Below are 23,832 nucleotides of genomic sequence, written 5' to 3'. Positions count from 1 at the left end.
AAGATATAAATTTTTTTAAAAGGAGATATCTGGGGGGAAAAAAAGATATCTGTCCCTATCCAAAATGAAGAGTTATGAAAAAACAGCCAGCACTGAGATAGGTACCCCAAGCAAACAAACTTAGAAGTAGAAACAAGTGGATATCACAGATCTGAGTCTCAGAGAAGAATGAGAAGTAGAAAAAAAAAGAGCCAGGGATTAGACAGAAAATAAAGGATAAAAAGAAAATAGAGCCTGACCAGGCAGTAGCGTAGTGGATAGAGCATTGGACTAGGATGCAGAGGACTCAGGTTCGAAACACCAGGTCACCGGGCCGGCTTGAGCACGGGCTCATTTGGCTTTAGTATGGGGTCACCAGCTTGAGTGTGAGATCATAGATATGATCCCATGATCACTGGCTTGAGCTGGTAGCTGGCTTGAGCCCAAGGTCACTGGCTTGAGCAAAGGGTCACTCCAGTCAAGTCACATATGATAAAGCAATCAATGAACAACTAAGGTGCCGCAACAAAGAATTTATTCTTCTCATCTCTTTCCCTTCCTGACTATCTGTCTCTCTGTCCCTCTCTCTATCTTTCTGTCTCTGTCATGAAAAAAAAAAGAAATAGAGAAAGAGAGAAAAAAGAAGGAAAGAAGGAAAGGAACCCAAGTATACATACATGTGCATGCTGAATTTCTAAGAGACAGGAAAAGAATCCTGAGCTGGGACCCTGGCAGCTAATACTGCACGGAGCAGGAGCCTAGGCAAGCAAATCAAACAAGAACAGCTTCTACATCCTTTGCAACAGCACGGATGAACCTGCAGAGCATTACACTAAGTGAATAAGCCAGTCAGCGAAAGACAAATACCATATAATTTCACTTACATGTAGAATCTAGTAACAAAATAATGAACAAGATAGAAACAGACTCATAGATACAGAAAACAGACTGACATACATTAAAGGGAAAGGTGTTGGGGAGCTGGGTGAAAAGGGTGAAGGGATTAAGCAAAAAAACAAACAAAAAACTCAGATACTGACAATAGTATGGGGATTACAAGAGGGAAAGGGGGGCCCTGGCCGGATGGCTCAGTGGAAGAGCGTCGGCCTGGTGTGCAGGAGTCCCGGGTTCGATTACCGGCCAGGGCACATAGGAGAAGCGCCCATCTGCTTCTCCACCCCTCCCCCTCTCCTTCCTCTCTGTCTCTCTCTTCCCCTCCATTGGAGCAAAAGATGGCCCGGGCGCTGGGGATGGCTCCTTGGCCTCTGCCCCAGGCACTAGAGTGGCTCTGGTCGTGACAGAGCGATGCCCTGGATGGGCAGAGCATCGCCCCCTGGTGGGCGTGCCAGGTGGATCCCGGCTGGGCGCATGCGGGAGTCTGTCTGACTGCCTCCCGGTTTCCAGCTTCAGAAAAATACAAAAAAAAAAAAAAAAAGAGAGAGAGAGAAAGGGGGAAGGAGGAGGTAGAAGAGGGTAAAGGGGGATAAATGGTGATGGGAGGAGCCTTGACTTGGGGTGGTGAACACACAGTACAATATACAATGATGTACTATAGAATTGTATACTTGAAACCTATATAATTTTAGTAACAAATGCCACCCCAATAAATTTAAAAAGAAGAACAGCTGCTACAAGTTAAGTCAGTCCTGCATTTTTTAAGTAATTGAGAAAAAGAACACTAAATTTCTTGAACCAGCCCCCAAAATAAGTCTTTGGATATCCACTCTTCATGTTCTAGTTTTTAAAAGAAATGAATATAACTGGCAAATTGGCATTGAATTTGGCATATATATTCAGGGAGGGGGATCCAAAAGAGGGGCCCATTTCTTTTTGACAAAAATTATTTAAGTTCACATAAGAACTTATTTAGCATAAAGCAGGGGTCTCAAACTCAACTCAGCATGTGGGCCACAGAGCAAGATCACAGCCGTTAGGCGGGCCGCACTAGGTCTACAAAAGGCAACTGTAACGCAACACTTTTCTCACTGCAGTTGAAAACAAAAAAAAAATCAGTACAACAAGCACAATCGTACATGCAGTTTACTCAGTGTCACAAAACGACCAGAAACTGTAGTTCGCATCACAACTGCTGTTAACTAAATAAGCTAATATCTAGCTAGGATGCTAGAGAAATGAAAAATACAAGTAGGCCCCTAGGCTTACTTAATTTTATCCAAAATATTTTGAACTTCGTGGATTAGTCTGTGGGCCGCACAAAATTGTTCGGCGGGCCGCGAGTTTGAGACCCCTGGCATAAAGTATAGCTAGCTAATGAACAATGGTAAATCTTTTTGATGACTCGGAAGTGAAACTGTCTCCAAGGGAAAACGCTATCTCCGCCTTCCCTCTTGCCATGCACATTTCCCTGGCTGTGTCATTAAAGGAAAGAATTCACAGTCCACTCAGACAGCAAGGCACACTTACCACAATATGTATAAATAAGTTTGGAATCAATAAAGCGGACTCTGAGATTGTGGAGCACAGCAGGCTCATGAAGATAGCTGAGGGCTGTAAGGTCATTTTCACCCACAAGTATGTCAGGGTTTCTTAAGTGAGGCAGTTCCTTGGTCTTTGGATCTAGACGATATTCCAAATCCTGAAAATGCACAAGGTACAGTATCTAGATAAATCATGGCAGTAAATGTAAAACAGAACTATGCATTTTGCTTATTTCCTATTCCTGATTTGCTTCTTAGCTTATTAAATGCATTATTTTTCTGGCACCTTCCAAAACCACAGAAACTTCTGGGGGAAAAAAGTAGTCTTTTTCACTAGATGTACTGACTCATAGCAACAATTTTTGCTAATATAGAAGTCTTAGACTAGATATTTTTACCCAAATATTAGACCAGGGGTCCCCAAACTTTTTACACAGAGGGCCAGTTCACTGTCCTTCAGACCACTGGAGGGCCGGACTATAAAAAAAAACTATGAACAAATCCCTATGCACACTGCACATATCTTATTTTAAAGTAAAAAAACAAAACGGTAACAAATATAACATTTAAAATAAGGAACAAGCCTGACCAGGCGGTGGGGCAGTGGATAGAGTGTCGGACTGGGATGCGGAAGGACCCAGGTTCGAGACCCCGAGGTCGCCAGCTTGAGCGCGGGCTCATTTGGCTTGAGCAAAAAAGCTCACCAGCTTGGACCCAAGGTTGCTGGCCCCAGCGAGGGGTTACTCGGTCTGCTGAAGGCCCGCGGTCAAGGCACATATGAGAAAGCAATCAATGAACAACTAAGAAGTCGCAACGCGCAACGAAAAACTAATGATTGATGCTTCTCATCTCTCTCCATTCCTGTCTGTCCCTGTCTATCTCTGCCTCTGTAAAAATAAATAAATAAATAAATAAATAAATAAATAAATAAATAAATAAAAGAACAAGTAAATTTAAATCAACAAACTGACCAGTATTTCAATGGGAACTATGCTCCTCTCACTAACCACCAATGAAAGAGGTGCCCCTTCCGGAAGTGCGGTGGGGGCCGGATAAATGGCCTCAGGGGGCCGCATGTGGCCCACGGGCCGTAGTTTGGGGACCCCTGTATTAGACCATACATTTTTTAATCTTTTTTTTATTTTCTTTACCTATGATAAGTAAGGCAGTATAACAGAGTCATTAAGAACTTGGCTCTACCTTGGACTGGGATGCAGAGGACCCAGGTTTGAGACCTCGAAGTCGCCAGCTTGAGCACAGGCTCATCTGGTTTGAGCAAGGCTCACCAGTTTGAACCCAAGGTCGCTGGCTCGAACAAGGGGTCACTCGGTCTGCTGTAGCCTCCCCCCCCCCCCCCCCGTCAAGGCACATATGAGAAAACAATCAATGAACAACTAAGGTGCCACAATGAAGAATTGATGCTTCTCATCTCTTTCCCTTCCTGTCTGTCTGTCCCTATCTGTCCCTCTATCTGTCTCTGTCATGAAAAAAAAAAAAAGAACTTAGCTCTGGAGTGAGATTGATCTCATTTCAAATTCTAAAACTGTGGTGGCACAGTGGATAAAGCATCAATCTGGAATGCTGAGGTCACCGGTTCAAAACCCTTGGCTTGCCCAGTCAAGGCATATCGAGAAGCAACCACTATGAACTGATACTTCCTGCTCCTACCCCACCTTTCTCTCTCTCTTTCTTCTTTATTTAACCTAAGTCTTTCATTTGTAAAAAGGTCATAATAGAAACAGCTCACAGAGGTGTGGTAAAAATTAAATGAGGAAATGCCCAGTACATGGTAAATACTTGGGCATACTGAACCCCAACAGGTCCAAGAAGCCCCTGCTATTAGCTGTAATACTTTATGTGTATGTGTGTAAATATATACACACATATGTACTTTTTTTTTGAAAAACAGTCCATAGTTTTTTCATTTTATTTTTAATGAGGTGTTTGGCCACCCAAATTAAGAAGTACTACTTACTCTAAAGCCAAGAGGATATGGCTTTATGCAAACTCAAGCATTATATGTATTAAGGGCAAATAATATATGACAAATGAAAAGAAAAAAATGCAATTTAATTGTAGGGAGGGGCATGCTGGTTTTGTAAAAAGCCACTTTTGCTAATATTGAAGAGATACACAGAGGCCAAATATTCAAATCTGGTTGGAATAAACTATGCTAAATGGGGAGGAGATGTTACAATCTGCGCCACTATATCACCCTGCCTATTAGGGTATAATGTCCTTCCCCAAAGCTGACTGGCCATTGCATTGGCCCCTGCAATACAGAGAAGCCACTTCTGACTGTGTGATCTCAGGCAGAACTACTTAATGTCTCTGAGCCTTGGCTTTCTTATTTGGAAAATATACTGCTCATAAAAATTAGGGAATATTTCAAAAATGAAGATGAAGCTATAAAATATCCCCTAATTTTTGTGAGCAGTATAGTTATAATACCACCTACCAACCCACAGAATTGTTATGAGAATTAACATAAGAAAATATCATCCAATGTGTACCTAACAGAGTAGATGATCAGTAAATGCTGAGTAAGTTAATTCCTTAGGTTGGCATTCAAGTTCCTCCTAATCTCACCTAATTCTTCCCTACTGGCTTCCCAACTGATGTCCTTGCCTCTGTGTTGCTCTCCTGATACTTATCCCGCATGCTGTCAACCATGAGTCCTTTCTAAAACACAAACCTGGCACCCTCATCTGTTCATAAATACTATATTCACTCCCCACAGCATACCAGTTGAAGTACAAGAGTTTCAACATGAAGACCAGGCCCTCTGGGACCTGGCTGCCACTCCTATCCTCTTGCCAGTTCTGTACTCTCACTTTACATCCCAACAACATGAAACTTACGTAGTTCCCCAAACACACACCACTGTGCACGCCTCCCTGTCTTGCCCTTTGCTGGATCCCTGAAATGCACTCCCCTTGTCTACTCATTCTTCAGACAACGCCTCCCTGACCCCTTGCCTTCCCCAGCCACTTAACCACTCCCCAATCTCTTCTAATTTTTTTCCTTGTTTATACTTATTATGTGTCACACTATTCATAAATACAGTATATCTATTTCTCTTACCTGACTTTGATGTCAGAGAACATGCCTTTTGCTACCTCTTAACATAGAATATAGCTAGTACCTTAATATTCAAGCCTTGAACTAGAACACAAATCTTTCTAAATCTCTGCTCCATTCTTGCTATAATCAATCTATCCAAAATGCATTCCAATCCTCACAGGGTCTACCCACTTTTCTTTGTCAATCCAAATTCTACCTACCCACTCAAATCCTTTCTTCTTCTTGAAGCCTTTCCTGACAACGCAGCCCATAATGAAACATTCCTGTATTGGGACCCTGAAGTCCCCACTGTCTTCACAGTATAGCAGAGTGGTTCTGAGCACAGATCATCAAGGCAAACTTCTTGGCTTTAAATTCCAGCTTCATCCCTTAATACCTATATAACTCTGAGCAAGTCCCGCACTCGGAGTCTCAATTTCTTCATCCATAAATCATAATAATAATAGGTTCACCTCATAGGCTTGGTGTAAGGGTTGAATGAATTATAGCAAATAAAGCACTAAGTGCTCAATACATGTTAACTGTTAGGATAGCATTCCTCAGTTGGTAATCATAAATTTACTTTTTGACAACTTAGTTGAACCATTCTATATATCCTATATTTTACTCAACTTTTCATGTATTTATATCTAGCTAACCTTGCTAGACTATAAGTTGTTTAAAGAAAATGAATGTCACAAAGGCTTTTAAGAAAACAGTGTGGCATGCCCTGTCAAACAGAGATTAAAAAATGTGGCACTGCCTGACTTGTGGTGGCGCAGTGGATAAAGCGTCAACCTGGAATGCTGAGGTAGCCGGTTCGAAACCCTGGGCTTGCCCAGTCAAGGCACATATGGGAGTTGATGCTTCCTGCTCCTCCCCCTCCTCTCTCTCCCCCCTTCTCTAAAATGAATAAATAAAATCTTTAAAAAAAAACAAAACAGGTTTAAAAAAAAATGTGGCACTGCCCTGGCCAGTTGGCTCAGCAGTAGAGCATGGGCTGGCAAGTGGAAGTCCTGGGTTTGATTCTCAGTCAGGGCACACAGGAGAAGCACCCATCTGCTTCTCCACCCCTCCCCCTTCCCCTTTCTCTCTCTCTCTTTCATTCTCCCTCTCTCTCTTCCATTCCCACAGCCATGGCTCAAATGGTTCGAGTGAGTTGGCTCTGGGCACTGAGGATGGTTCCATGACCTCCCCTCAGGTGGTAAAATAGCTCAATTGCCGAGCAACGGAGCAGAGGCCTCAAATGGGCAGAGTATGGCCTGGTAGAGGGCTTGCCCGGTAGATCCCTTGGGGGTGCATGCGGGAGTCTGTCACTCTACCTCCCTGCCTCTCACTTAATAAAAAAAAAAGTGTGGCACTAAGACAAGTCCATTCATCTAGTGAATGCAGACAGAGAAATAAAGAGATACAACTGGTTTTCAATTTTTCTGGTCATGAGCAAAGTGCTTATATAAACTAAAGGCTATCAGTAAATATTTTTCAAATGACTAATTCCAGCAAATACCAAATCTGACTGGCTCCTTAAATGATATAAAATATATTAACATGAAAACATTTTAATGCTAGACTAAACAAAATACAGATAAACAGACACATATTTAGGAGGATTATATATGAATATAAACCTAATCATAATCAATTCATGGACCAAAATAATGGATTTTTAAAGCATCTGCTATTTTCACTAACCCATTGGTATAGAAAATTGAGTTTGCCATTTTGCCATTTTTAATCAACTTAATAAGTAAAAATATTAGATCAGCTCAAAACTTCCAACTGCAATTAGGTATACAGCAAACTTACACTTTTGAAATCCCTCACTTTATGCCAATGACAACAAATAAAAGCAAAATTCTTACCTTTCCTTCCTCAAGGTGAAGCAAGAGGACCTTATCTCCTGGTTTATAATCTTTTAGCAGCTCTGCTGACTTCCAAACTTCCTCAGGATCAGGTATCCAAACCCTGGCAAACTAGAAAACAAAAAGAAAGAAAAATTAAACTAGCAAATCAATTACTTCATAATGATTAAAACTAAATAAAACAAATCATGGATTTCTTAATAATTAAATAATTTAAGTAAAAATAACTCTTAGCCAATATGAAATTTAATTTTTAAGTTAGTAGATGAAAAGGATTTTAGCCCAGTAGTACCATCATGTTCACATAATATAAAAAAGTATATTTCATAATGTAGTAATAATTTCACAATATCTGTTAGTCAGATCACTATGTTATACACCTTAAACTTATACAGGGTTGTTTGTCAACTGTATCTCAATAAAACTTGAATAAAAACTATACTCTGGGCCCTGGCCGACTGGCTCAGCAGTAGAGCGTCAGCCTGGCATTTTGAAGTCCTGGGTTCGATTCCCGGCCAGGGCACACAGGAGAAGCACCCATCTGCTTCCCCACCCCTCCCCCTCTCCTTCCTCTCTGTCTCTCTCTTCCCCTTCCGCAGCCAAGGCTCCACTGGAGCAAAAGTTTGCCCAGGCACTGAAGACAGCTCCCTGGCCTCCACCTCAGGTGCTAGAATGGCTCCAGCCACAAAGGAGCAACGCCCCAGATGGGCAGAGCATCGGCCCCTGGTGGGCATGCTGGGTGGATCCTGGTTGGGCGCATGCAGGAGTCTGTCTGACTGTCTCCCGGCTTCTAACTTCGGAAAAATACAAAAACAAACAAAAAAATATCTACGCTCTGAAGAAACAGCTACAACAAAAGTATGACTTTGCTTTATATAGTAAATGCTCCTTGAAAATATAATTTTACATTAAAATGTATATATATATATTTTTTTATTAAATGTGGAATTTCAAAACATGATTTTGAATCACTGGTGTGGTGGCTCTGCCAGTTTTAGCAACCCAGCTACCTTTTTTATTGCATTTAAATATTTTTTTCTTTTCAGTGAGTGGAGGGGAGTTAGAGAGATAGACTCCCACATGAGCCCCAATGGGGATCCACCTGGCAATCCCCATCTGGGGCCGGATGCTTGATGTTCCTATCATCCAAGCGATCCTCGATCCTCAGTGCCTGAGGCTGATGGGTCCCTTGCTTGAAACAATCTAGCCACTGGCTGCCTGAGGGGAAGAGGGAGAGAAGGGGGAGTGGGAGGGGGAGAGAAGCAGATGGTTGCTTCTCATGTGTGCCCTGACCAGGAACCAAACCCGGGATGTCTGCATGATAGGCCGATGCTCTATCCACTGAGCCAACAGGCCAGGGCACTATTTGAATTTTTTATTGGGGTTTTTATCCTGTGTTTTGCAAAGCCTTAGTGGTTTCTCAGTATTCCTGGAGACCATGATAGTGTGGAGAGGGGCGTAAGTGTGTAACTTGGAGCCACGGCTGCTTTATACACACTGGGTATCTGGGATTTTCTTTAAAGAAGGTTCTGTTACTAACAAAAAAAAAAAAAAGAAAGCATTATCGTCTGTGTTTTACCTTCATTATTTTATAAAGATGAGTGAAAATGGTAAAATGTCTATTTAGCCAGCAATAAGTTTGGCTCTCATAGCCTCAGCATAATAAAAGATGTATGGTCAGGGTTCCTGAAGCAGCAGTTCCTTAGCTTCAACTAGATGCTTAAGTCAAGTTTGGACTTCAATTAATGTTGAAAAAAAGAACAGAATATATTAACATGAAAGAATCTCCCAATACCATGTTGAAGAGGTGTTTTATTATTTGGATTCCTCAGGAAAGAATCTCCCTTTAAAACATATGCACACAGACTGACCTCTGGGGGCAGAGTGGGTAAAGCGCTGACCTAGAAGGCTGAGGTTGCCAGTTTGAGGCCCCAGGCTTGCCTGTTCAAGGTACCTATGGGAAGCAACTACTATGAGTTGATGCTTCCTGCTCCTCCCCATTCCCTTTTCTCTCTCTATCCTCTCTCTAAAAATCAATAAAATCTAAAAATAAAAGTGTTTAAAAAGAAAAACATATGTACACTATACCCTGATGCTCATTTTCAGGAATATATAAAAATACAACCATTAGCCTTTTCGACTTTATTTTCTTCAGAGCTCTCATTACTACCTAAACTTATTTATTACTTTTCTTTCTTCATTAGAATATAGCTCCATGTCTGTATTATTCAACATAATACAGAATACCTGTGTACGTCGTACATGGCTGTGTGCACTTAGTATTTGTTGGAAAAATCTCAGAATAAAAGATATCTCCTTGCCTGACCTGTGGTGGCGCAGTGGATAAAACGTCGACCTGAAATGTTGAGGTCACCAGTTCGAAACCCTGCACTTGTCTGGTCAAGGCACATATGAGAGTTGATGCTTCCTGCTCCTCCCCCCTTTCTTTCTCTCTCTCTTTCTTTCTCTCTCTCTCATCTCTAAAATAAATAAATAAATAAATAAATAAATAAATAAATAAATAATTTTAAAGAAGATATCTCCTTAAAATGAACAAGAAAGTATAGTAAAATAAATTCCTCCTTGCTTTATGGTTCTCTTATTATCACACATTCAAGCAAATTTTTTGTCTGAATATTATGCAGTGGAAAAAGTACTGAACTAGGTCATAGGTTCTAATCCCAGAACTACCATATTGCCCTTGTAGCCTTTATTTCGGGCATCTGTAAAATGTGGGGGACAGCAGTACTCATCCAGTTTATCTCAAGTGCTTACACATATAAAAATGTGGAAAACATCAACCAATATATAAGTAGAATTGTCACTAAGTATCTTTTCCATAAGAAGTGACTGCTAATATTCTAAGTTAAATATGTTACTAAAATTAGTTTTATAACTTTCTCCCTAGTTACACAGCCCATAAACTGAGTAATAACATTACTAAAATCTTATTCATTCAATAAACATTTCTGTGTACCAACTGTTCCCACTCTGAAGTTTACTGAGAAAGCCAGTATTTCCATAACTTTCTCAGGAAAGATTTACTGGGTCTTGAAAATGAAATGTAGTATATGAGATAGAGAGTCATAAAATTACCTACTACCTTAACTGATGAAAGCATAAAAAAGCAAAAGAAGACCTGATCAGGCGGTGGCACAGTGGAGAGAGCATTGGACTGGGATGCGAAGGACCCAGGTTCGAGAAGCCGAGGTCGCCAGCTTGAGTGCAGGCTCATCTGGTTTGAGTAAAGCTCACCAGCTTGGACCCAAGGTCACTGGCTTGTGAAAGGGGTTACTCGGTCTGCTGAAGGCCCGCGGTCAAGGCACATATGAGAAAGCAACCAATGAACAACTAAGGTGTCGCAACAAAAAACTGATAATTGATGCTTCTCATCTCTCTCCGTTCCTATCTGTCTGTCCCTATCTATCCCTCTCTCTGACTCTCTCTCTGTCTCTGTAAAAAAACAAAACAAAAAAAAAAAAAGGCAAAAGGGGTCCAAGTGAGTTTGAGGAAGACTAGCCAACTCTAAACATGAGATTTTCAACTAAATCTAGAAAGAAGAGTTTTTGTGTATTTTGGAAACGGTAACAAGCAGGTACTTTTCCAAAAGCTAGATTTCCAAAAGCTAGGTGTTAACAACAGATAGTAGAGGGAGACGAAGGCCCTTGCACTCTCTAGAGGCAAGATATTTAAACCAAATAGCACCCCAATAACCAACTTCCCCTTATTTTAACTCTATTTCTTGGTGAAATATCCAAGGAGAAATAGTCTATTATTAAAAATCAGTCTATTATCACCACTGTCATTTTAAGATTCTTTTTCACCTTTAATGGTGACTGCAGCAACAACAATACCAGAACTGGGTCAATGTGGGAGGTATAAATACTGCAGTTTCGGAAATCCAGAGGAATCTCAACTGATAATGCCCCTTTCTATTAACTCTGTCACTACCAATTCTACTTTCTACTTTCTCCCTCTGTGCACCTATGAAAATACACATGGTATCCCTAAGGAATAGGACTAAACTTATCCAGCCACATCTAATGCTAAGACAGCAAGAAGGAAGAAAAGACAAGACCCAAGATCACAAGAGAAATAAAGAAATGGGACATGGCAGCAAGAGTCGGGCAGGAATCAGAAATAGAGGTGGACACACATATCTGGAAATCTGCTCAGAGGCTTCCTGGTGAAACAGAAACAGCACAAGATAACCCCAGACTGGACACAGCTCCCAGCAAGACAAGGGAGAGCCCAATGTCCTGTAACTATCATGATTAGCAAGTAGAGGGTGGGGCTTTCCTACAATGCTCCTCATTCCCTTTTCCACTCTTACTACTCTCTAGTTTTGTTCTTTATTGTCTTGTAAGTCCCTCGATTATCTCACTCATGATACCTCAAACCTTATTCTGGTTATTTATGAGTCTTTCTGCCTCTCACACCAGACTATATATCCTTAAGCCATCTTTGAATCCTCTCAAAGGTTGTCCACGTTGCTTGCCCACAGTAGATGGGCAGCACACTTGTGTCGATTCTATTTAAGACAGAGGTAGGGCAAGGAAATGAGAAAAAAAATGGGAGAACTGGGATGAAAGGTACCAAAGACAAACTTCACACACAGCCTACCCCAGAAATATTTCCTGAAGCCACAAGCACAGTTGAGATGGGGGACTTAGAGAAGAGAGATTCCCTAAGCATAAGCAAAGAAAGAATAAACATTTGATACAGCCTGACCAGGCGGTGGCGCAGTAGATAGAGCGTCGGACTGGGATGTGGAGGACCCAGGTTCGAGACCCCAAGGTCACCAGCTTGAGCGTGGGTTCACTTGGTTTGAGCAAAAGCTCACCAGCTTGGACCCAAGTTCACTGGCTTGAGCAAGGAGTTACTTGGTCTGCTGAAGGCCCGCGGTCAAGGCACACATGAGAAAGCAATCAATGAACAACTAAGGTGTCACAACAAAAACCTGATGATTGATGCTTCTCATCTCTCTCCATTCCTGTCTGTCTATCCCTCTCTCTGACTCTCTCTCTGTCTCTGTAAAAAAAGAAACAAACAAAAGCATTTGATATAGGAACTGGTAGGAGAAGGGAAAACAAGGATTTGGGATCTGAGGTACTATCACTTAAGCCCCCCCCCAAAAAAGAAAGGAGTAGGAGATGAAAAGAGGAAAAGGACTTAAAGCAGATAATGTGAAAATGAAAACACATACCAAAGATTTATGATAATTGAAAGGAACACCTGACTAGAAAAAGAGTAAGGACAAACGGAGATGAACTTAATTTTATAAGTCAAAATCTGATAAAATAATACTACCATAAATTTAAGTTGTGTAATAGCTTGCAAGGAAAATACAAACTATCTATTTGTTCTACAATACAATTTAATGAGGCCTGCCTGGCAGTGAGAGGAAATTCTGATAGAATTAATGGAAGAGCACTGGAAAGGCAGGTTTGGGGGTCAGGCTTGCACAGTACTTGGCAAAAAGGGGCACTAAACAGTGTTGTCTCAGCCTAGCATGGATCTAATACCTTCTCAGAGGTTACACCCATCCCTGCATCCTTCAAGAGGCACCAGTCATCTTTCTTTCTGTAGCCTACACAATGACAGCACTCCACTCGAGAGATCCTTAATTTAATGCTAATAACTAACTGGAAGTTTTGCTAATTTGCATTTTGTCAGTCAAGGGACCCTGGGATGAACAGTTGCTTCTGATGCCTGAGACACTTTGAGAACAAAACTGACAGCACTAACAGAGTAAATGACCAGTCCCAAGTCCCCAAAATATCTGACCCATGTGATGCTCTCTCCTTCCCCCAAACCCCCACATATATTATGCACTTATACAACACACATATATATTTTTCATATTAAATCATAAGCAGCCTAGCATCATGGAATCTGCCTTGATTCAGTTTTGATACCCCATTGTGAATGTCTGTAAAAATGAATGCCTTATGTGACATTTCATAAAACTTTGTGATAAAAACTCAGTATCCTCAAGCAGGAAAGAAATTCTGATCGATATTCCACATGGTTACTAAGTAATTCATATAACCCTATAACATGTTTTTGGTATTAAAAAATTCAGAAACTCCTACCCCAAAGCACATAACAAACTTTCCAGATGGTTTACATGCGCGCACACACACACAGACACACATTTTTGAATGATATAATGAACTCTCATATAACCACCACTTAGGTTCAGAAATAGAACATCACTGTTATTGAAACTCCTCAATGAACTATATTCTTAAACATTTCCTTTTCCCTCACTACTATTCTCTATGCCAAACTATGGGTTCGCTTTCTAGCAATGCATGCTGCTGAGCAAAATGACAAACACCAACCCACTCTATGCGACTTGACAAAGGTTGTGAGGAATGACAGCTAACATCTATTGAGCATTTTCTTTGTGTCAGTAGAGGCCTAGATATTTTACATATATAATTCCATTAAATTGTCACCATAACCCTATTACTAACCCATTTTAACAGATATTGAGATGTAGCTCTTAATATCTTAAAAGTGGTAGAGCTAGGGAATATCTTAAAAGAGGTAGAGCTGGGGTTCAAATCTATGTCTAAAAGCCAAATACTCTTTTCTATTTTTTTTTATTTTATTCATTTTTAGAGAGGAGAGAGAGAGAGAGGGAGAGAGAGAGACAGAGGAGAGAGAAGGGGGGAGGAGCTGGAAGCATCAACGCCCATATGTGCCTTGACCAGGGTTTCGAACCGGTGACCTCAGCATTTCCAGGTCAACACTTTATCCACTGCGCCACCACAGGTCAGGCCCAAATACTCTTTTCACTCTACTACACTCCCCCCCTTGTTAAAACAGTTTCATGAAGAAACTCACCTCCCCTACTCCAAAACTGTTCCTCTTGGTATCATAAGAGACACAGCTATTAAACTGGTTCATGTCATCAAGTGAGACTTAAGAATAAATGACCTAGGACATTAAGGGGCCCGATATTTTCTTCTGCGCCCAGGGCCTCAACTGACCTTAATCGGCCTCTAAGGCAGCGGGTGCTCAACTCGGGTGCACACTGGCCTACCCTGCGCAGTGTCAAGAAGTGCTCGTGCCTGCATCCTACTTGAGTTTGTCCTTTACTCCATAAAAAAATAAAAAATAAATCACCTAGGACAATGTGTCTAAGTGTCAAAATCACAGTAATCAGCTTGGAATCCACCCTGCAGTATTCCACTTGGCTCTGACCATACAACAGGGCTCTGCCAAAAATCAGTTTAGGGAATAATGGCAAAATAATATGAAGATGCTAAGAACTAACTTAATAAATGGGTGACTTTGGGTCCATTTACTTCTATAATAAAATGATAGGGCTGATTTAAGACACTTAATTTTGTTTGTAACTCTTGAAGTTACCGTGCATGTACAGTAAAACGTGCATGATTTAAAAAAAAATTAAGTTCAAGTCAGCTTCCACCAGATGTTGAGGTTATTTTAAATGCATGAAGAAAACAATAACTTTGCAAGTTAATATTTATGTTTTGTCACCATCCTGTAGCAAAAATTAAGTAACCTTACTTCTCTAAAATTTTATGTGAGATCGCAAAGCTTTGGAATAAATATTTCTGGAGACTGTAATTCCGTAATATTCCTGTAAACATTTTTTTAACGAGGTCTCACTTTATAAGCATAGTCATAAGAAGCACATCAAGAAAAATTACTATTGCCCTGGCTGGTTGGCTCAGCGGTAGAGCGTCGGCCTGGCGTGCGGGGGACCCGGGTTTGATTCCCGGCCAGGGCACATGGGAGAAGCGCCCATTTGCTTCTCCACCCCCACCCCCACCCCTTCCTCTCTGTCTCTCTCTTCCCCTCCCGCAGCCAAGGCTCCCTTGGAGCAAAGATGGCCCGGGCGCTGGGGATGGCTCCTTGGCCTCTGCCCCAGGCGCTGGAGTGGCTCTGGTCGCCGCAGAGCGACGCCCCGGAGGGGCAGAGCATCGCCCCCTGGTGGGCAGAGCTTCGCCCCTGGTGGGCGTGCCGGGTGGATCCCGGTCCGGCGCATGCGGGAGTCTGTCTGACTGTTTCTCCCCGTTTCCAGCTTCAGAAAAATACAAAAAAAAAAAAAAAAAAAATTACTATTGCCTGACCTGTCGTGGTGCAGTGGATAAAGCGTCGACCTGGAAATGCTGAGGTCACTGCTTCGAAACCCTGGGCCTGCCTGGTCAAGGCACATATGGGAGTTGATGCTTCCAGCTCCTCCCCCTTCTCTCTCAGTCTCTCTCTCCTCTCTCTCCCTCTGTGTCTCTCTCTCCCTCTCTGTTTCTCTCTCCCTCTCTCTCTCCTCTCTAAAAATGAATAAATAAAATTTTTAAAAAATTTAAAAAAAGAAAAGAAAAATTACTATTACTATCTACAATTCACTAGTGGCATTTGAGGATAAATTATAAAATTCTAAACAAGTAAAATAATCAAAAGTAAAGTGGAATCACCAACATAGAAAAGAATTCAAGTTGATCATCTTAATTGCAAGGCTATTTGATTAGGATGAAGAACACTCCTAACTTTCCTCTCCTTTACTTAACTCTTGCAATAGGCTTTATAATTGTTATTACTAAAAGAGTTCTTCATTCAACAGTCTGACAAATAATGAGCCCCAGTCAACCAGCTAATAAATGAGAGGCAGGATCCAAATTCAGAACGATCTGACTTCAAAATGCTTAAGATGCACAGTATAAGAAACAATAAAACAGGGTGGAGGGACTGAGCAAAAAAGAAGAGAAAAAATTCATGGACATGTACAACAGTGTGGTGACTGCCTTGGGGAGATGAGGTAGGGAGGAGGGTAGAGGGATAAATGGTGATGGACAGAGACTTGACTTGGGGTGGTGAACACACAATGTAGTGTACAGATGATGTGTTGTGGAATTGTGCACCTGAAATCTGTCTGATTTTGTTAACCAGTGTCACCCCAATGAAAATTGGTAATCAGAAAAAAGAAATAATGAAACAAATATAATCCCAATGAATCAGTTTCTCCTCATTACGACCAAAGTTGCCCAATTAAGCAAAACAACTCATACTTTCCTACCCTTTTCAAAACTTGCTCCCAATTTAGAAAGAAATAAAAAAAGGGTCACGTTAAATATGAACAGGCCTCTGCTATAGATATCTTTCTCCTATGCAAAATATCTATCACTCTGATAAATGATATGATCCTAAAAGAAGTCATGGGTAATTAATTCTCAAAGTGTTCCAACATGGGGCCCTGGCCGGTTGGCTCAGTGGTAGAGCGTCGGCCTGGCGTGCAGAAGTCCGGGTTCGATTCCCGGCCAGGGCACACAGAAAAGGTGCCCATCTGCTTCTTCACCCCTCCCCCCCTCCTTCCTCTCTGTCTCTCTCTTCCCCTCCCGCAGCCAAGGCTCCATTGGAGCAAAGATGGCCCGGGCGCTAGGGATGGCTCCTTGGCCTCTGCTTCAGGCGCTAGAGTGGCTCTGGTCGCAACAGAGCGACATCCCAGATGGGCAGAGCATCGCCCCCTGGTAGGCGTGCCAGGTGGATCCCGGTTGGCGCATGCGGGAGTCTGGGCGCATGCGGGAGTCTGTCTGACTGCCTCCCTGTTTCCAACTTCAGAAAAATACAAAAAAAAAAAAGTTCCAACATGGTAAATTTTGAAGAAATCAGACAATATATACATTATCTGAGACAACATAGATAAGCAGACACTAGTATGTAGTTCCCTCTGTTTACAACAAATGGCTCCTTTTATTTTGCTCCCAGCTTTGGGTACAGAAAGTTCTGGCTGAGAGCATGGTCTGGTGCTAACTTGGGCACTTTACAGGTCTTTCAGGTTCTGGTACCTGCCTACTTTTCCAGTCTCATCTCTCACCATTCCTGGCTTGCACTTGACCCTGTAACAACTGCAAACAGCATCTGCTTCCTCCATATCTATCTCTTTTACTCACATTATCCCCAGGTCTGGCAAACCCTTTCCCCATCCTCATCACCCATTTAATGCCTATGTGTCCTTTAAGAGCCTACCTTTCAGCAGCATTTGACCACTGACCTTAACAAACAATTTGGAACACTCTGCCTGGCTTCTGAGACACCCCATTGCCATGGTTCCGTCCGACCTCTCAAATCACTCTTTTTTCAGTTTCTTGTGCCAGGTCCACCTTTTCTTTCTTTATTTATTTTTTTAGAGAGGAGAGAGAGAGAGAGAGACAGAGAGGGAGAGAGAGGAGAGAGAGAAGGGGGAAGGAGCTGGAAGCATCAACTCCCATATGTGCCTTAACCAGGGAAGCCCAGGGATTCGAACCGACGACCTCAGTATTTCCAGGTCAACGCTTTATCCACTGCGTCACCACAGGTCAGGCCAGGTCCACCTTTTCTATCCAACCTCTAAATGTTGCCCAGATCTCTGAGCTGAGTTCCTTCTCTCTCTCTCTTTTAAAGATTTTATTTATTGATTTTGCAGAGATGAGGGGCGTAGAGCAAGAAGTATCAACTCATAGTTGCTTCACTTTAGTTGTTCATTGACTGCTTGTCATATGTGCCTTAACCAGGCAAACCCAGGTTTCAAACAGGCAATCTCAGCATTCCAGGTCCACACTCTATCCACTGTGCTACCACAGGCCTGGATCTTCCTTCTTCTAATGTAGCAATAAGATTTCAGGATTTAGGATCAGACTGTATGAGTTTTATTGTTTACTAGCTCTATAGTTTTTCTGTGCCTCATCTGCAATTAACTAATAATAATACCTACAATATAGAGTTATCATGAAGATTAAATTAGTAAATATATGTACTCAGAAGAGTGCTTACTTAGCACATAGAAGACAAGTCAAAAAGTATTAGCTATCCTTATAAATATTACTATAATTATTATTAGATCATTGTTATTTTTATATCTACACTGTATCCCACGTACCCTCTTGAGTTTAAATAACATTTTTCTCCAAATTTCTTTCTTTTTTTTTTTTTTCATTTTTCCAAAGCTGGAAACGAGGAGACAGTCAGACTCCCACATGCGCCCAACCGGAATCCACCCGGCATGCCCACCAGGGGGCGATGCTCTGCCCCTCTGGGGCATCGCTCTGTTGTGTCCAGAGCCATTCTAGCGCCTGAGGCAGAGGCCACAGAGCCATCCCCAGCGCCCGGCCCTGGGCTCCAATGGAGCTTCGCTGAGGGAGGGGAAGAGAGAGACAGAGAGGAAGGAGAGGGGGAGGGGTGGAGAAGCAAATGGGTGCCTCTCCTGTGTGCCCTGGCCGGGATTTGAACCCGGGATTCCTGCACACCAGGCCAACGTTCTACCGCTGAGCCAACCAGCCAGGGCCTCTCCAAATTTCTATCTCTAGCCCAGATTTTTCTATTAAACTCTAGACCCACAGTCTCACATAATTACAAGCTGGTGTCCTGACACTGACTTTACAACGTGTGTCCAGCATATCAAAATGGATTTCCCTGGAAATAAGAATCTCACTCTGTCTGTGATGACTGAGAAAAAATATTATTTCTTTCTATTCCTCTATAGGGGCTTTTCACTTAGAGAAAAAATCCGGCAGCTATGTATTTCCTTTTAAGAAAAAAAAGAACTGGCCTGACCTGTGGTGGCGCAGTGGGATAAAGCGTCAACCTGGAACACTGAGGTCGCCGGTTCGAAACCTTGGGCTTGCCTGGTCAAGGCACATATGGGAGTTGATGCTTCCTGCTCCTCTCCCTTCTCTCTCTCTCACTCCTCTCTCTCTAAAAAATCAATAAATAAAATATTTTTTAAAAACACTAAAAAATTTAAAAATTATTATACCTAAAATTGTTTTCATTTTTGTTATTATACATAAAGTTAGTTTCCCCTTACTTATTTAACATACTCATTTTTCCCAACTTTCTTAGGTAGTTATTTAAGCTTCTATTACAGGGAATTTCGTTGGTATTTTAGTGTGCTTCATACAAAAGAGGTTCTGTTTTGCTAGCTCACTCTAGCCTTCATAAAAGCTGATCTAAATTTATTTTCTTTTCAATCTGTATGTGGGATACTTGGCTTTTTCTTTTTTTTTTTTTTTTTTTCTTTTTCATTTTTCTGAAGCTGGAAACAGGGAGAGACAGTCAGACAGACTCCCGCATGCGCCCGACCGGGATCCACCCGGCACACCCACCAGGGGCGGTGCTCTGCCCCCCAGGGGGCGATGCTCTGCCCATCCTGGGCGTCGCCATATTGCGACCAGAGCCACTCTAGCGCCTGAGGCAGAGGCCACAGAGCCATGCCCAGCGCCCGGGCCATCTTTGCTCCAATGGAGCCTTGGCTGCGGGAGGGGAAGAGAGAGACAGAGAGGAAAGCGCGGCGGAGGGGTGGAGAAGCAAATGGGCGCTTCTCCTATGTGCCCTGGCCGGGGATCGAACCCGGGTCCTCCGCACGCTAGGCCGACGCTCTACCACTGAGCCAACCGGCCAGGGCGATACTTGGCTTTTTCTACTTACTAACCACTGTGTAAAAAGTACTTCCTTTTATTTGACCTGTAACTACTTCTTGGGGCTTCAAGAGATGCTCCTAGGTTCTTATTTATACAGTGAATAAGTCCATGTTGCCACTTCATATGCTTCACAGCTTTCTGAACTTCTACCAGATGAATAGTTCATTCTTTATCCTACCAAATTGAAGGTCCATTTTTTGTAACAGTGCCTCACAACCTATTACTTATTCTAGCTTATTTTTAATCTCTAAACTTGAATTTTCTCACAAAATAAAGCAATTAAGACAGTATAGAATACAGCGTCAAGGTTAAGAGCACGAGCTTTGAAGTCAGGTTCCAATACTCTCCAACTGTATGATCTGGAGCAAATTACCAACTTCCTTCCTAAGGTTCCTCATCCATAAAACTGGTTATTAATACCTATGTCAGAGAGTTGTTATGCAGATAAATGAAATAAAGTTTAAAGACCATAACATTAGACTGTCACCACCATCACCCACACCAACCACCTCATTTTGCTTAATCTAAATTCCTTTATTATATTCTACCATGTAGTGTACAATTTGGCCCCTGCCTTTGGGTTACATATCACTGGGGTATTCTGCCTTCCTCTGAGCTCTGGTTGTGCCAGCTTTCTGTTGTTCTTAAAACACTGCAGACTCTTTCTGACTTTAAGGCTGCTACTATGCCTTCTGTTAGTTAGAGTGTACTACCCTCATCCCTCACCCTCCACTCTTACAGTTGGTTCCTCCTCACTCTTCAGGTCTCAGTTTCGATGTCTTCTCAGAAAGGTTATTCCTGGCCACCTTATAAATTGCTTTGTTTATTTGGGATTATCTGCCTTCTCAACTAGCCTGAAAGCCTATAAGTCGAGCAGGGACCACCACTAATTCCAGAACCTAGAACAATGCCTGGCAATTAGTTGGCATTCAATAAATGTGTGTGGAATCAAAGTGCTTAGCATAGTGTTTAGCTGGCTTTAAAAACAGGTTAAGACTGGGATGTGAAAGATGTCACATATCATGTTAGGCAGGATGGGCTTTACACTGCAGAGGATTCATCAAAGGTTTTTCAACAGGGTAATGAGTGACCAGATGTTTCTAACAGTCTAGTTCTAATTAGTAGTTCTCTAATCATAATCTAAAGCACATCTTGTACAGTTTCTGTTTGTATTAGTTTTTCTCTCCCCCAGTTATGTGTAAAGTACTATCACATTCTGTCTGTAAACAGTATTTATCTAATACACATAATTGCTTCCCAAATGAAATCCATTATTAGGTGGGGGACTGACTGGGAGTGGGCTTTTCCTAAGGGCAGGGGCTGGAAGAGCAGTTCAGCTGCTATTGACATGTGAATGATGGGAGCTAGAGGAGAGATTCTTGCCCTGGAAATAAGAGCCCTGGGAGTAAAGGGGATGGGTGTAAGGTGGGAGCAGGAGGAAGCCTTTAATAGGCTAAGTGTGAGGGGACATATGAGGACACTTTGCAGGCAGGTTCAGTCACCAAAAGAAAAGAACCCTGCTGGTCTGCTTCTGAATAGAAGCACTTATTTACCCTAGGCTGCTTCCTCATCTCATCTACTGCTTCTTTTTTAATTGTCCTTTTAGCTGAATTTTAGCTGGGAAAAGCATCTGTGAAACTTGACCCTATATTTAGAAAAAGGCCAGCACAAAAATTGTTTAAGAAAACTAAAAATTTCTGGGTGGCAAAATACATCATAAACAAAGTCAAAATATAAATTGGCAAAAAATGGAAAAAGAACTTGTAATAAACAAGTTCTCTTAATGTGTAAAGAGCTCTGAACAATAAATAGGAAAAAGATAAAGTAACAAAATAGGCAACTCACAGAAGCACCACTAAAAGAAAAATTAGACATAAGATGTCTAATTTTACTAACAATGAAAGAAATGAAAATTTCAAACACAGAATTTTGTATAATGGATTTGAAAAGATTTAAAGGGTTAATAATAATGTGTTGCAGAGAGCCTGACCAGGCAGTGGCACAGTGGACAGAGTGTTGAACTTGGGATATAGAGGACCCCGGTTCGAAAACCCAAGGTCACTAGCTTGAGCGCGGGCTCATCTGGTTTGAGCACAGCTCACCGACTTGAACCCAAGGTCACTGGCTTGAACAAGGGATCACTTGGTCTGACGTAGCCCCCAGGTCAAGGCACATATGAGAAAGCAATCAATGAACAACTAAGGTGCTGCAACAAATTGATGCTTCTCATCTCTCTCCCTTCTGGTCTGTCCCTATCTGTCTCTCTCTATCTCTGTCACACACACACAAAACTAAAACGTGTTGTGGAGAAAGTGGAAAATCAGGCATTTTCATATATTGTTGATAGGATAAACAGGCACAAATTTATTAGACTACAATTTGGTCAGAAAGGCATACCAAATTTGGAGGAGGGTAGACTTCTTACTTTATACTTTATGTATTCCTGTATTCTCTGGTTTTGATAATTATTTTATAATAAAACCAAAAGTTTTTAAAATATGTATATCCTTGCCTCAGAAAGTCTATATTTAGGAACTTCCCCCATGCATACCAAAATAAGAAATCATTACAGTTGACCCTTGAACAACATTGGTTTGAACTGAATTTCCAAAGATGTTCTGCAGCAGTGTTTGTAAAAGTTTAAAATTCAGAAAGGACAAAAAGTTAATATATATCTATATTGATATAAAGGTCAATATAACTAGTAATATATAGTTAATAGATTATAGTATAGCTGCACAAATACTAAAAAAGAACAAAGTAAGTCTGTATGTACTAAAAGAAAGATGCTGTTAGTTGAAAAAGGGCAAGTTGTAAAACAGCATTATTTTATAATTCTCCTTTTGTTCAATATATATTTATAGATCCATATAATACAGTGGCTTGACAATCACTAATTTTCATTTACAGTGTCCACTCTTTTGAACCCTGAAAGTCTATGGCATCTGAACATTCATTCATCCCTTTGCCCAGTCATAAATGAATGACACTCTCTGTGAGACCTTCCTAAGGAAGGGAGACCAGAGCAGGATAGTGGGCTTGGCCCTTCCCTGGACTCCATCTCAAACTGGAGTTTGCTCTTCTCCACTAGTCAGTGTGTGCACTCCTGAAGAGATTTATTTTTTCTTCGTTTCCAAGTGAGAGGAGGGGAGATAGAAAGACAGACTCCTGCATTCACCAGACCAGGATCCACCCAGCAACCCGTCTGGGCCAATGTTCTGCCCATCTGGGGTCACGCTCTCAACAGAGCTATTTTTAGTGCCTGAGGCGGAGGCTCCGCAGAGCCAGTCCTCAGCACCTGGGGCCAATGCACTCAAACCAATCGAGCTATGGCTGCAGGAGGAGGAAAAAAGAAAGAGAATGAAGGGGAGAGGGAGAGGTGGAGAAGCAAATGGTTGCTTCTCCTGTGTTCCCTGACTGGGAATCAAACACAGGACATCCACACACCAGACTGATGCTCTACCACTGAGCCAATGGGCCAGAGCCTCCTGAAGAGATTTAAAAAACAAAAAACTGTTTTGGCTCTGGCCAGTTGGCTCGGCGATTAGAGTGTCAGCCCAGTGTGTGGACATGCTGGGTTCAATCCCTGGTCAGGGCACACATGAGAAGCGACCATCTGCTTCTCTTCTCCTCCATCTCCCGCTTCATTCTCTCTTCCCCTCTCGCAGCCATTGGCTCAACTGGTTCAACCGGTTGGCCTTAGGCGCTAAGGATAGCTCAGTTGATTTGAGCATCAGACCTAGACAAGAGTTGCCAGGTGGACCCCGGTCCGGGCACATGCAGGAGTCTGTCTCCCTAACTCCCCTCCTCTCACTTAAAACAAACAAACAAACAAAAAATGTTTCTTAGTAGGAGAGAGCTGTGAAAGAAAGCTACCTGTTTGCACCTGTGATGAAAGTGAAAATTATTTAAAGGAGTCTCTGAAAGTGACACTTCCAACCATATACATCAATCATTAGTTTTTCTAAGCAACATCTTAGTTGTTCATTGATTGCTTTCTCATATGTGCCTTGACCATGGGGCTACAGCAGACCAAGTAACCCCTTGCTCGAGCCAGCT

The 23,832-nt window shown here is 41.9% G+C and overlaps 1 protein-coding gene across 4 annotated transcripts in view; it reads right to left on the bottom strand.

Moving 5' to 3' along the window:
* The window catches only part of MYO5A (myosin VA), a 260,030-nt gene that overhangs the window by 164,342 nt on the left and 71,856 nt on the right, over positions 1-23,832 (bottom strand). For all 4 annotated transcript variants that reach the window (XM_066387962.1, XM_066387963.1, XM_066387964.1 and 1 more), the window contains exons 2-3: positions 7,343-7,453; positions 2,404-2,575 (exon numbers count right to left, since the gene is read on the bottom strand). In XM_066387962.1, the coding sequence (XP_066244059.1) occupies positions 2,404-2,575; positions 7,343-7,453 (283 nt within the window). The remainder of the gene's footprint in view (positions 1-2,403; positions 2,576-7,342; positions 7,454-23,832) is intronic.

This window comes from Saccopteryx leptura, chromosome 6 (assembly GCF_036850995.1).
Source record: "Saccopteryx leptura isolate mSacLep1 chromosome 6, mSacLep1_pri_phased_curated, whole genome shotgun sequence".
NCBI classification, from domain to species: Eukaryota; Metazoa; Chordata; class Mammalia; order Chiroptera; family Emballonuridae; genus Saccopteryx; species Saccopteryx leptura.
The sequence above is the reverse complement of the archived record's forward strand: the minus strand, read 5'-3'. Positions and strand labels throughout refer to the sequence as shown.